General features: G+C 40.3%; 1 protein-coding gene across 1 annotated transcript in view; it reads left to right on the top strand.

Moving 5' to 3' along the window:
• The window catches only part of COL5A2 (collagen type V alpha 2 chain), a 96,329-nt gene extending 83,708 nt beyond the window's left edge, over positions 1–12,621 (top strand). The window contains exons 42-54 of the mRNA XM_030454370.1: positions 907–1,068; positions 1,171–1,278; positions 2,418–2,525; positions 2,683–2,736; positions 3,053–3,160; positions 3,275–3,328; positions 4,638–4,745; positions 5,599–5,652; positions 6,221–6,328; positions 6,955–7,246; positions 8,012–8,199; positions 10,546–10,770; positions 11,587–12,621. Of these exons, the coding sequence (XP_030310230.1) occupies positions 907–1,068; positions 1,171–1,278; positions 2,418–2,525; positions 2,683–2,736; positions 3,053–3,160; positions 3,275–3,328; positions 4,638–4,745; positions 5,599–5,652; positions 6,221–6,328; positions 6,955–7,246; positions 8,012–8,199; positions 10,546–10,770; positions 11,587–11,733 (1,716 nt within the window). The 3' untranslated portion in view covers positions 11,734–12,621. The remainder of the gene's footprint in view (positions 1–906; positions 1,069–1,170; positions 1,279–2,417; positions 2,526–2,682; positions 2,737–3,052; positions 3,161–3,274; positions 3,329–4,637; positions 4,746–5,598; positions 5,653–6,220; positions 6,329–6,954; positions 7,247–8,011; positions 8,200–10,545; positions 10,771–11,586) is intronic.
• The last annotated feature ends 1,873 nt before the right edge of the window (positions 12,622–14,494 follow it).

Below are 14,494 nucleotides of genomic sequence, written 5' to 3'. Positions count from 1 at the left end.
CATTCACACTGTGAGCCTTCTTTAGGGCAGGAATATTTGTAGTCAGCCAATAAAAAAAAAAAAAAAAAAAAAGAAAAAGAAAAAAAGGCTTCAGGGGGAGAAATTTAATGAAATACAAGGGCAAGTGTAGAATCTTGCATCTGGGAAAGAACAACCTATCAGTATAGGTTGGGAACTGAGCTATAAGGGAGCAGCATAAAGGAAAGGCACCTGGGAGTCCTGGTGGAAAGAAGGATGCCCATGAGCCAGCAATGTGCCCTGGTGGCCAAGAAGGCCAATGGCATCCTGGGGTGCATCAGAAAGGGGGTGGTTAGTAGGTCAAGAGAGGTTCTCCTCCCCCTCTCCTCTGCCCTGCTGAGGCCACACCTGGAATATTGTGTCCAGTTCTGGGGTCTTCAGTTCAAGGAGAGGGAACTGCTTGAAAGAGTCCAGCACAGAGCCTCCAAGATGGTGCAGGGAGTGGAACATCTCCCTTATGAGGAAAGGCTGAGGGAGCTGGGGCTCTGCAGCTTGGAGAAAAGGGTATAAAAGGGTGAGTGTCAGGAGGATGGAGCCAGGCTCTGCTCAGTGATGACAAATGAGAGGACTCAGTGCAAGCTGGAGCATAGGAGGTTCTGCATAAATATAAGAAAAAGCTTTTTCAGTGTGAGGGTGACAGAGCCCTGGCACAGGCTGCCCAGTGAGGTTGTGGAGTCTCTTTCTCTGGAAACATTCAAAACCCACCTGGACACCTTCCTGTGTGACCTCTTTTAGGTGATCCTGCCCTGGCAGGAGATTGGACCTGATGATCTCTCAAGGTCCCTTCTCCCTCTTCCCATTCAAGTGATTCTGTGAAAACAGTCTGTAGAGTTTAATTGCCCTGCTCAGAAAAACATCCAATGTAAAGAAATGTTTTAACCTTCTTAGGGAGCTCCAGGGCCTGCTGGGCCTATTGGTGAGCCAGGAAAAGAAGGTCCTCCAGGTCTTCGTGGTGATCCTGGTTCTCATGGCCGTGTGGGAGATCGAGGTCCCTCTGGGCCTCCTGGTGGTCCTGGAGACAAGGGTGATGCTGGGGATGATGGGCAGCCGGTACGTCATGGGCACCTCATGAATTCTCCTTTGACCAGCCCTTACTTCTCCTTATTGCTGCTGAAATGATGGTAATGCTGTTTTATCCTCTGTGGATTTCAGGGCCCAGATGGCCCTCCTGGTCCTGCAGGAACTACTGGTCAAAGAGGGATTGTTGGCATGCCAGGACAGCGAGGGGAAAGAGGAATGCCAGGGCTGCCAGGTCCTGCAGTAAGTAATGATGCAGTCAATGTCCCACCAGACTTGGGCATTCTCAGCATCTTTGTGGGATGGAGAGGGCAGAGGACATTTTTTACACAAAAGTTGATAAGAAACTGAACCCAAATTAGGCTTCTCAATAGGGCTTCAGCATTTGGTGTTCTGACTGCAAGGAGAGAGTGCAAGAAGAAAGCTGGAAATGCCAATTTCAGAAGCAGATAGAGAATATTAAATAACTAAATCATGCAAATGCGTGATGTGAGAGATTTCTTTTTACTGCCATAATGGAAGATCTGAACCTTGTTAAAATACCTGGGTAATAGCATTAAGATGTCTGGCTAAAATGTTCCTATTTGGTTTAAAACTAATCCTTGAAAAAAAACCAAAACAGAACAACCCAGACTCTTCATTTAGGTTCTCAAATGTCACCTCAATTTGAGCTAATACTCTGTAACTGCTGCTTCATTAATTGTGAACTACAATCTTCAGAATTGTCATTTAAATTCTCTTTGCTTTCATGTTACTACATGAGAGATATTTGGAGATATTTATTGAAGATATTTATTGGAAAGCCCAATAATCCAGGAGACCATGTAATTAAGTAGAGTGTTAATAAAAGGTGTGGTACTGGAGGATCTCCCATTACCACTGGATCCATAAAGTCAGTTTATATTTGAAGCTGACCAGAAATTGTTCCAGGTTAACAAGATTTGTTGGTGTTGAGACAGACAAAAAAAATCCCAAAACAAACAACAAAAACAAAACCCAAACAAACAAAACCTAAACCCCAAAAATCCCCAGGTTACTTATTTCATGTTGTATTACATTTTCCAATCAGAAAAACAAATGATACCTACAGACACCCATATATCAAGTGTGTGCTTTGAGAGCTGCTACCAGACAGACAGCTTCTGGCCAATGAAAGCCTATTTGAAAACAGCTGACACAATTAAACTGCTTGTATTTATTTTATAAATAGGTGTTCAAAATCAGTCAGACCATATTCCTTAATTATCAAGTTCTGGAAGTTAACAAGTGTTGATCATACTTCCAAGTGGATAAATGAGTAGTGTTTTGCAGGTAGCAGTTTTTCTGTCTTTTCTTTGGTTTTTGATTAAGAAATTGACATGATATTTCTCTTCTTTTTTTAGGGTACACCAGGAAAACAAGGCCCCCCAGGGCCACCTGGTGACAAAGGTCCCCCAGGACCTATTGGTCAGTCAGGTGCCACTGGACCTGTAGGTGAAGCTGGTCCAGAAGTAAGTATTAGATCCTTATAACATAAGAAAAAAGACAATGTAGTGGTTGTTTTCTTTGACCTAAAGTTAGAGGTGGAGAACAGCTTTCTAGTTCTTCATATAGAACTGCACAGATATGGAGCTAAACAATAACACTATTTTTATTCCATAATTCTAGGGACCTGCTGGTAATGATGGTACTCCTGGAAGAGATGGAGCTGTTGGAGAACGTGTAAGAATATGTTGCTAAGTCCTTCTGCAAATCTACATTTTATCCTTGACATATTGTACATTTTCTCTGCATTCTGTTAATCTGAATGGAGAACTTGTTCTGGGAGTGTCTCATAGCTTTGAGTGAGTGCTACCTCTCAACCTGGTTAGAGGCTAAGAGCATCTGTCTCCACAAACTCAGATGAGTTCTTACAGAATGAATGTCCTGTGAAGATATTCTGGTTGCTAGAAAATAGATCAGCAGTGCTGGAGTCTTGCTGCTTTGGTCTAGCCCAGCATCCTCTCTAGATAAATAATATTGCATTTATGTTTTGCAGGGTGATCGTGGTGAACCTGGCCCTGCAGGCTTACCAGGTTCCCCAGGAGGTCCAGGAACTCCAGGCCCTGTTGGCCTTCCAGGAGATGCAGGGCAAAGAGGTGAAACTGTAAGCAAGGCTTCCTTTTTGATTGTTTTTTTCAATCCTTTATTTATAAAAAAACCTGTAGTGTGTATGCTTTTGTGCCTTGCTTCACATACCTTCTCTGTGCAATCTCTGTAGGGTTCTCGAGGTCCCATGGGTCCCCCAGGTCGTGCAGGAAAGAGAGGTTTGCCTGTAAGTTCTCCATGCTCACTTTATCTGGGACATTTTTTACACAAAAGTTTATGAGAAACTGAACCCAAATTAGGCTTCCAAATGGGGTTCAGCAGTTGGTGTTCTGACTGCAAGTAGATGTAGGTAGATTCTGTGCTGCAAAGTATACAATGTTGGAAAACATTTCTTTTTTCTACACTTGCATTGAAAATACTTTGCAGAGAAATAACAAAAGCTTTGGAAGCTTCTTTATTCAGAGCATGTTGCTGTCTGGGTCATGGTAGGACCTGAATTAGCAAATGGCTGAAGTCTGAATTTGAATTCAGATGAGGGGTAAAGAAATGAATGCCAAACAAAAAGGCAGATTTTTAGATGCAAAGGGCAGAAATACAACAAAATCACCTGTTTCCATGAGGCCACATTACTCCAGCTCATGAGATTCTGACTTCAGTCCAAAGTGAAAAACAAACAAACCCCATATTTTTGTGTTACATAACTCTTTTATAATCCAAGCTTGGAACAAAAAATTAATTGCAAACTTGGGAAATTTAAAAGAATGTTGTCCTTTCCCTAAGCAGATGTTATATGAGAGACAGGAAAAGTTTATTGAGTACTTTAGTGATAATGATGCTGTTGATCAACTATTTGGAATCTAGCACTGAGAAATTCAGAATGCAGTTTGGGCTGAGCTATATAGAATTGAAAGCAGAAGAAATTTTTTCAAGTGATTCTTTAATTAATAGGAACAATTTGGAACTATCAAAAAATACCAAGAATGAAATGGTGATGGTCACAGAGCCAAGCTGTTTGTACTGAGGAGCTTGGGTGTTGGTGTCTGTAGTTAGGCAGTGTAACTTCAGCTGTACTTTAATCATGGCAGAGATGAAAGGAGCTGTGGGAAGATGAAGCTGAGGAGAATTTTAGGCTGAAAATAGGTTTCAGCATGATGAGTGTGTGAGGCATCCACAATATTTCAATCTTATCTACAAAAATAATTTGCCACTTTTGGTAAGGCCATGAAGTTTGTCAGTCTTAAAAGTATCATGGAAAGGATTTAGGATCATTATAGTAGCATGTTGGGCTTTTTCCTGCTGTATTATGAAGCTAAATAAACTAACTTTACCAAAACTATCATGAAGTACAACACAGTTTTCTCCACTTCTTTACATTTTGGTAAAAACATCAGGATTCTTGGAGCTGCCCCAGCACCTTCTTACTTTAGAAGAGAAGGGGACCTGAATGCAGTATCTAAAAGCCATTGAGGGGTCTTTGAGTTTAGGGTTTTTTTTTTCCTGTTTGGAATTTTACATTTCATCACTGGTATTTATAGGGTCCCCAAGGACCTCGTGGTGACAAAGGTGACAATGGTGATCGAGGTGACAGGGGCCAGAAAGGACACAGGGGTTTCACTGGGCTCCAAGGTCTTCCTGGTCCTCCTGTAAGTGTTTCTGCTTTTATTATGATTTTCTTTCTTTGATGGTTAAGTAATGTATCAGGATCATAGCTACTGAAACATTTTTAAAAATGCAAATATGACTAATTTTTTCCCCCACGAGGTGTTTTGGAGGGTGGCTTGGCTGTTTTTTCTTGCTGATTTTTTTTCATGCAGTATTACAGTATGGGTACCTGATGAGGTAAAGCTGTGCTTTGCCAGATCTGGCTTCTCCCACTCTTGTTCCATTTGTGCCAGTCCTGCAGTCACTCACAGTCTATCACCTGTCAGCACAAGGTGGTAACAGAAGGTGATAGTTTCAGGTCAGCACCTTAGAGTGAGAAATGCTTTTTGCCAGGATTTGAACTCCTTACAGTCAAGGAATCAAAGGCAAAATCCCATGAGGACTGATAGTAGCTCTTGTTAATATTTGCAAGACCTTCACTGTTTCAGTGGCAATTAGATATCAGAGCCATGGAAAACTTAATTCTTTAGCATTTGTTCTCTGACCCTCTGCAAGAGCTGAAAGTTGCAGGAAAGTGGTCAAAACAAAAGAACAACAACCCAAAGTATCTTTCCACTTCATGAGAGCACTGCCAGTTCCCCTTTTGTAAGGCAGTTGAACTCTCAGTGTCATGAAAGGAAGCACCAGTAAATTGTGTTAATCTAGATTGTGATTATTGTTACTCTGTGACAAAAAAAGAACAATAGAATGAAAGTGAATCATAACAGGGAGAGGTACTGCCTGTTCTTCTATATTATAATCCTGTTCATACACAATGTGTGTATCACACACCAGTTATTTAAAACTACATTAATATCCTTTAAATGTCTGAATGATACAATATCTTCTGTTTAGGGACCTATTGGTGAACAGGGCAGTCCTGGCATTCCAGGCCCATTTGGCCCTCGGGTGAGTACAATGTTTCAGGTTTCATATTTTTCTTGCTTTATTTTCTTTCTCAGTCAGGTTTCTATTTCTGTGGCTTTTATTGACTCCACGTGGTGAATACTCTGCTACCTTTTGCTGAGAGTAAAGTACCTGGTACAGTAAGGCTTTGAGAGAAGGGTAGTTTATAGCTAGAGAAAAAGGTCACTTAAGTAACTACAGGGCTACAGTCTGTTTTTTTACAGACACTTTTGCTGCAGATGATGCAAAGCCATGCAGGTGGCAGCTCTGCTGATCTCTAATCTGCTTTTCATACCATGCACATCATTCACCCAGAAGTAAAGGAGAAATAAAAATCCCTGGTTTAGGAGAAAACATAGAGCTAGTTGGCTAAAGAGATTGACTTCAGAAGAACATCACTGAAACTGCTTTCTTACTTTTAGGGAAGAAAAAGGGTGATTTTTAAAAGTTTGATAATAGGCCCAAAATATTGGATTACTTCCTGAAAAGGTACTGCTTGTATAGGGCTGCTTTGTGTATCTTTCTTATCAAATGAATAAAACACATTCCTTCTTTCTCTTGTATTTTCTAGGGTCCTCCAGGTCCAGTTGGTCCTTCTGGCAAAGATGGAAGTCCTGGTCCACTTGGGCCGATTGGACCTCCTGGTGTTAGAGGGAGTGTAGGAGAAGCTGGACCTGAGGTAAGTTGAGAATATGGAGGGAAAAGGTTACCTTCAAATAATGAGATTTTTACTGCCTGTTGCGTCACTCTGTTGAGCATTCATGACCCAAAACCAAAAGTAGTAAGATTTGATACAGATTCTCCACCAAACAGCCAGGATAACTATACATTGAAAGGCCTCATTTCTTACTCATTTTCATAAGCTGTTAAGTCTGAATTCAGGAGTAAGAAAAAGTTGAGCAAGGTATTGAGACAGGCAGAGAGGGCATGAAGCAGAGAGAATAAATACCTCACCTGCCATTCTAGTCTCTTACCCCATTTCCTGGGATATTCCTGGAAAGGTTCAAGGCCAGGCTGCATAGAGCTTTGAGAAACTTGGCCTAGTGGGAGGTCCCTGGCCATACAGGAGGGTTGGGACTAAATCATCTTTTAGGTCCTTTCCTACCCAAATCATTCTATGGAATGGGAATTGTTTATCTGTAACTGAATTTTTCCTCTTTATTAAGGTGAATGGCCATGCAGTTTTGGGTTGGTTTTTTTTTTTTAGTGACTGTCTTTGATATAATTTTGAATAGTATTTCCTCTGCTGTGCCTGTGGTGCTTTTTTTCTTTCTTTTTTTTTTTTTTTTCTTTTTTTAACCTTAGGGTCCACCAGGCGAGCCTGGGCCTCCTGGCCCTCCAGGACCTCCAGGCCATCTCACTGCTGCCATTGGGGACATTATGGGACACTATGATGATGCTATGGCAGATCCACTACCAGAGTTTACTGAGGATGAAGCAGCTCCAGATGACCATAACAAAACAGACCCAGGAGTCCACGCCACACTGAAGTCACTGAGCAGCCAGATCGAGACCATGCGCAGCCCAGATGGCTCAAAGAAACACCCAGCAAGGACTTGTGATGACCTGAAGCTGTGCCACCCATCCAAGAAGAGTGGTGGGTACCAACATCTCATCTCCTGGATGGGCCAGGTGGTTCTGTCTTATTTCCAGTAGATCCTTGGTCACTGTAAGAAAAAAAATGTGCAGAGAGATTTTTGATGGTCTAAGGTGACACTCACACTAGGAGCTTGAGAACTTCTTGCCACTGATCCACCTAATGGATCCCAGGTTTGTTCATTCAGACAAATATGACAGTGGGAAATACTTTATACTCCTGTGGAACACTGCTGCTCAAGGTCTTTTCATCATGCAGCACCACTTCCATGATGATGGAGCTAGGTTGGTACAGCAGCTGTGATTATTTGCTGGACTGCTGTTAGCTCAGACTGGAATCTAGAGAGAATTTGTGGCTGGGATTTAAAAACCCAGTATTTGCCCCATCAAACTGATTCCTTCAACAGCACCATTAGAAGGGGCTGCCATCACTTTCTCACGTGTAGGAAAAAAATGTCTTCTATCTGCTGCTGTATGCTCTTTATGCACTTGGAGCATCAAGGAGTTTTGCAGTGGTTTTAATCACCCTTAACCTCAAACAGCTTTCAAGTCTACATTGCCCAGCTTTGAAATACTTGAAATACTGATCAGTTTGAATCTTGGAGTAACATTATAGTGTGTACCCAATGCACACTTCAAAACATGCATCAGATTGTGGGAAACATGCCAATTTTCCTTGCCTTTTTACTGTTATGACATGCTTTTGCTCCCAAGTATCTGAAGAATCTTAATACTGGAATTGAATCATATTTTATGTTATTTGTAGGTGAATATTGGATTGATCCTAACCAGGGATGTGTTGAAGATGCCATAAAAGTATATTGCAACATGGAAACTGGAGAGACCTGTATTTCTGCCAACCCATCTACCATACCACGTAAAACATGGTGGGCCAGCAGGTCATCAGATTTAAAACCCATTTGGTATGGCCTTGATATGAACAGGGGATCTCAGGTAACTAAAAATATTTAATGGCAAGGATCTCAACCTCTATGACACAAGTTTCCTTCTGGTTTAGAACATTACCTGCTCTCCTGAGCAAATTTTGCTACAGTCAGAACACTGCAATGATTGACTGACCTGGCCTGTGTGCAGTTGGTTGTTGTCCCCCAGCAGTTATAGGAAAGAGCTGGGAGAAGCAGGTGATTCTAAGGCAGGATTGGCTATAGCTGTGCCATAGCTGGGAGAGAATCATTCCTCTTGATCCCACAAACTTCAGCTTCTCCTTGTCCTTAAAAGTGCACCTTTACCCCAACGTATTATTTAAATCACTGCTGTTTTAATTGACTCCCACTGGTTTTTTTCAGGAAGTTCCTTATGGCTAAAGAATACAAAACTTCATAAATCCTCTTAGCTTATCAGTGTTTTGCAAAGGTCTCATTGTTATTATGTGTTTCAGAATGCTCCATGACAAATACATTGGTCTCCAGGCAGGCAAAATCTTCCATTCTTAGCTTTCTCTTAGGTTTTCCCTTTGTTCTAAAGTAGGCTTAGTAGCTCTAAAAGTAGGCTTAATGATCCTACCAAGTAACAGAACTTTATACTCTGCAAAGTATATAATTAATTAACAAACTTTTACCTTTTTTGGCATCCCTAGTTTATCAAATCAAAAGCATAGAAAATAGTTTCAGCTTTTATTTCACAGGAAGTGATTAAGTATCTTTAAAATAAGTATTTGCTGCTTAAAAATAACAGTGCTCTTATCTGTTGGATTCCTGATGACAGTCTAAAACTTCAGCAATTGAGACCAGATGTGACATTGATTGCTTTTACTGAAATGCCTTCACTTTCTCTTAAATTCAGGGTAATTTGACCTGACCCAGGATGTCACAGTTGAAGTTTAGCTGCCTGCAGAGCCACACGTAGGGTTTCTGTAAGTCAGACACTCTTTGGAGGAAGAAATTACCTTCAGGAGCAGAAGAAAAGAATATTCCATTTTTGAAAATGCTGTCAGATTTGATACCCATCAGTATGATCTGTGCAATAGGCATATGCACTCCCTGCAGATTCCAAATAATAACTATGCCCAAGTTTACTGAACAGAACACGTTTTGTAAAAAGGGACAGTGTCAGTGCATAGTTATTTTTCATCACCAGTTTCAGAGAAAACTGTTTAGTCAGTCCTGACTGTTCTGTTTTTTTCTTAAGTAGCAATGATTCACAAAGGATGAATAAACTACCAGCACAGGTATGGAAAATATCTCAGGAATTGGAAAATTTTTTGTTATTGGTGGAAAAATGTCTGTTATTTATAGAAGCACTGGCATATTGTAAAATATTTTTCAAACTTATGCACAAATTAATTAGTTTATAAATCTATATGCAAACCTATGGCTATTTTTAGATAGTCAAACTTTCTGTTTGTGACAATTGTAAGTAAAATACAAAGCCTATAGCAACCAAGCTGCCAAAGTTGCAGTTTAACAGGTACACCATAAATGGTTTTTCTGGCTTAACAATTGTTACCTAGTCTGAGGACAGAATGAATTCCAAAACTCAGCAGGTCTGTGGAGACTTGACTGCCTTTCAGTTGTTCACCTGCAGAATTTTATGGTCAAGATTCTCCAAATTGATCCCTGTTAGAGTTTCTTTGTCCTCAACTGGCAGCACAGTACAAAAGAAAAGCATTAAAGTTGGATTTTATGTAATAGAGCTCCTGCTCATCACATCTGGAAAGTACAACAATGTCAGATGGTTCTCAGATTCATGAACTCTGAATGAATGAGGGAGGTGATTGTCCCCCTGTACTCAGCACTGGTGAGGCCACACCTTGGAGTATTGTGTCCAGTTTTGGGCACCTCAATATAAGAGAGATACTGAGGAGCTGGAGTGAGTGCAGAGGGGGCAATGAAGCTGGTGAAGGGTCTGGAGAATAAATCTTATGGAGAATGATTGAAGGAGCTGGGAATGTTCAGTCTGAGGAAGAGGAAGCTGAGGGGAGACCTCATCACTCTAATTACCTGGAAGGACATGGTAGAGAGGCTGATGCAGATCTCTTCTCAAAGGTAATGAGTGATAGAACGAGAGGGAATGGCTCCAAGCCCCAAGAGGGCAGGTTCAGACTGGACATTAGGAAACAATTTTCACAGAGTGGTCAGACACTGGAAGAGGCTGCCCAGGGAGGTGGATGAGCTCTGTTTAAAGGCTGTTTAGATGTGGTGTTGTGGGATCTGGTTTAGGTTAGAACTTTACAGAGTAGGAATGATGATTGGATTCAATGATTCCAAGGGTCTTTTCCAACCTGAAAGATTCTGTGAATTTTCCTGTAATAGACACTGAGCTGTTTCTTTCTCTCCACAGTTTGTGTATGGGGACACAGCAGTCACTCAGATGACATTCCTGCGCCTCCTGTCCAAGGAAGCTTCCCAGAACATCACTTACCTTTGTAAAAACAGTGTTGGGTACATGGATGACCAGACCAAGAACCTGAAGAAAGCTGTAATTCTGAAAGGGGCCAATGACCTGGAGATCAAAGCAGAGGGAAACAGCCGTTTCAGATACACTGTGCTGCATGACAGCTGTTCTGTAAGTCTGGGGTGTTTGTTTTGGAGAAAAGGGACTCTCATCCTCTAGGAGATTCAGTTTTCCATTTAGAAATTTAGAAATTTCACACTCCATGGGAGAAGTAACTAATCAAATGGGTATTTTACTCCAATTCAGGCTTCAGCTAACAGAAGTCTGCACTCTTTACAAATTACTAGTTAGATACACATCTTGCCATTTTGCATTTGTGCATCCTGTGTGGAACCACAGATAACCTCAAGCATTTGTCTGCCAGATGGGCAAGATGATTGCAGGAAGAAAAAAGGTTATTGCACACTGAAGGAAACTCAGTGTACTATGAGTTGGAAAGGAAAATGTTCCCCTGAAAATTCCAGGTGGGCATAAAAATGAGTTCATTAATACTCTCATCCAAGTTCAAGATACTGGCAAAATATCTCTAGAATTATTTTTGCACTTGTAATAAATTAGAGAGGTCTCTGTGCTTTAAAGCAATATATATACACCCAGGAATACAGGTGTGTATTAACACATACAGCAGAATTTTGTAACAGAAAGAAAAACCAGCCCAGCTTGAGGGGGACATCCTGCTGTGTCAGTCTGACAGATGCACTCACCAATATAAGAGCAAGGTATATAAATGTTAAAATAACCAAGGGGCAGTAAGGGCAGGGGTCAGTGAAGATACAGAGAGATCAGTCAGCTGAGTCGCCAGCTGGCGTTCAGGCTGTTTCTGACACGAGCTTTCTTTGGCTTAATTTTTTCTAATTTTTTTTTTCTTTTTCTTTTCTTTTTTGTGTGTGTGTGTCTGTGTTATTTTGTTTGCTTGTTTTTCTCCAGAAACGTAATGGCAATGTGGGCAAGACTGTCTTTGAGTACAGGACACAGAACGTGGCACGCTTACCCATCATAGACGTTGCAGCGGTGGACGTGGGCAGCACTGAGCAGGAGTTTGGAATTGAAATTGGGCCAGTTTGCTTTGTGTAAGAGGAAGGGGGCTAATTAACACACCACCCAGCAACAATTAAACACGTGGACTTAGACTGATTGAAGTTAATCCTGAGACTCTTGAAGTAATGGCTGATACTGGATCAGCATTGTATATACAGTCCTTTCTAAATGCCCAGCCTCCTCCTGAATATTTATTTTAGGTGCAAACCTTCCATTTTTAGTACAGCAGTACAGTTTTAAGAGGATTGATGACCACCTTTAAAAAGTAATATGAATCTTTTTCCTCGCTTTTGTTTCAAAATAATTTGAAATTTTACAGGCATTCAAAATAGATAGTTTTAATGTGGGACTATGTAAATCTCTAAGGTTTATTTCTTTTGCTTGGATGCAAATAACAGAAAAGTAGAGCACTTTTGGGAACCTTTGGATACGTTTTACTCAAAATTATTCCCCTGACCCCAGTTTGTCTTCCTGAGGTTCCCTCCAGTAAAATAGCCATGAATAGAAATCTGTGTCTTTTGTAGAAAAAAACACCTCTTGAGACAAGATAATCTTAATTTGGCGTTGTCTTTCCTGCACTTTCCTGTTTACTACTCTGCTCAGAAGAGAATTACTTCATAGCCATGATTAATTTATGAAGTAAAAATACTACTGGGGCAAATAAGAGCTTTCAGTAGGGGTGTCCCAAATCTTAGATTTTCAGGCCAGACTTCACTTCTCACAACATTATCTCTGTAATTGTATTAAATTCTCCCTAATCTTCAAAATACATCTGAAACCCACAATCCTTGCTGATTTTTCAATACTTGCCCCTCTAAGCCATTGCATATCAAATTATCCAGATGTCTCATAAAGAGTGCCAGTTCATGTATCTTGCAAATTGTTCACCATGTATGCCAGACCAATTGCTAATAAAGAGAAAAATACTAGAAATTCAGTGTTGTTAGCTGACATCCAGACATGCATCACCAAGAATTTGACTTGCTGACCTTGAGCTTTCAAGGCATGAAAGTTCCACCATTTCTTAGCATGAGCTACCTCACCTCTGGAAGTTGGGATGCATTTAACATTCCTGTTTTTATTTTATATATTAAAAGGTGCTGCGCTTCTGTTGTTACCTTGAGCAAGGAGATAGGCAGGGCAAAAACAACAACAAAAAATGATGGTGCTAAATGACTCTCTAGAAGGCTGATGAAATAAAGATGCCTGCTGTCAATGTCATTTCCAGAGCTTAGATTTACAGCATTTGAGAGAACAATGTTACAGTGCATTTATTTGTTGGTCATGCAGTATATAGGATGTTTTGTGCCTCTAACATGCTTTATTTTGTAAAGCACGTGGGTACAAACTTAGTTTTCTTGTTTCTTTATTGCATCTGTGCTCTCCATGTTTTTTTTCGTTTGTTCCTTAAAAAAAAAAAATAAATAAAATAAACAGCTGGGGCCATCCCTAAAGAAAGTCATGCACATAGCTTTATTCATGTATCTTTGCAAAGCATTTGATTAAATACATGCTTCTTGCTATGCAAGTGGTTTCCTTTTTGTAGAGTTCCTTCCACTGTGTCCCACAGGAGTTCATTTTCCAAAAGAAGAGAAAGACAAGTCTTTAACTTTTGTTGCTATTTGAATAACCCATTTGCAGTGAATTCCCTTAGAATGTTTTAGACATAGGAGTATAAAGGTAATCTGAGTAATGCCCTCTTTGTGTTTTTTTACAAGACAGCTGTCAGTTTGTATGAAGTGATCACCAGCAGTCCTGCTAAAGCTACTTGACTGTTATTGGAGATGCCAGAGAAGGAGAATTTTTATTCAGGACTGGGATAAAATGTGACTTAACCAATTCCCAATGTCAATGTAAGTTGTTGCTGATAGAATAGTTTTTGGGCAAGCCATAAAGTTTTTTTTGTAGCAAAGAAGGCAAGAATTCATGTTCCATTTGACTGGGAACTGGTGAGTTCCCAGGTTCATGCTGATGTTATCAGGTTGCTTTTATCACTCAGGAAGAAACTCTGTCATTTCTTTTTGATTAACACAGAATAGTTTCTCTAAGTATTTCTGTAAATACAGAGTTATTTTATTGGATCCTTGGGAGACTTTTAGATAACATTAATTTCACTGAATAATCTGAGGTGTAATGGCACACATTGATGCAAAGGTAGATGCTTTGGGGTTGTGACCACACCTCTACAGAAGACTTATCCAGGTGCACAAAATAAAAAGCATTTGGAGTATGGATTCAGGTATGGGAGTTATTTTTTATCTCTGATCTTTGTCATCAGATTAATATAAATATTTTGTGAAGCTGTTAAAGGAGAAGAGTATTTCATTATGAAGGGTATACTTTTTTATTTATTATTATTTTCAGGTCTCTCTTTGCATCTCTATCTCCATATGAAGCAGGCTGGGTGCCTTGAGCACTGATAAAGAGTTCATTTGAAGTGTGAGCTTTCAGGCTACCTCAGTAGTTAGCTGAGTCTCTGTACTCCATGTGGCTGGACATGCTTTTTTAACCTTCTCTTGGCTATCTTTATAGCATGCATGCATATCCCATCTCTTTCCCTGTCTAAGAATTCCTCATATTATTGTAGAGTCGTTTCAAGCAGACAAAAAAAAAGGTGGTGGAAATTTTCAGTGGTTTACCTCTTACCCAGGCAGTGTGGCACAGCCTCATGGACATGCAGCCTTGATTTCATTAATTTAGAACAAATGAGCTGATAAATTGCAAAAGGCAATTAATTTGAAAAGCAGCACAAAGCAAATATCAGCTGCTTGACATTTAGTGCAGCTCTGTGTTTATT

Source organism: Calypte anna, chromosome 7 (genome assembly GCF_003957555.1).
Source record: "Calypte anna isolate BGI_N300 chromosome 7, bCalAnn1_v1.p, whole genome shotgun sequence".
In the NCBI taxonomy this organism is placed as follows: Eukaryota; Metazoa; Chordata; class Aves; order Apodiformes; family Trochilidae; genus Calypte; species Calypte anna.
The sequence above is the reverse complement of the archived record's forward strand: the minus strand, read 5'-3'. Positions and strand labels throughout refer to the sequence as shown.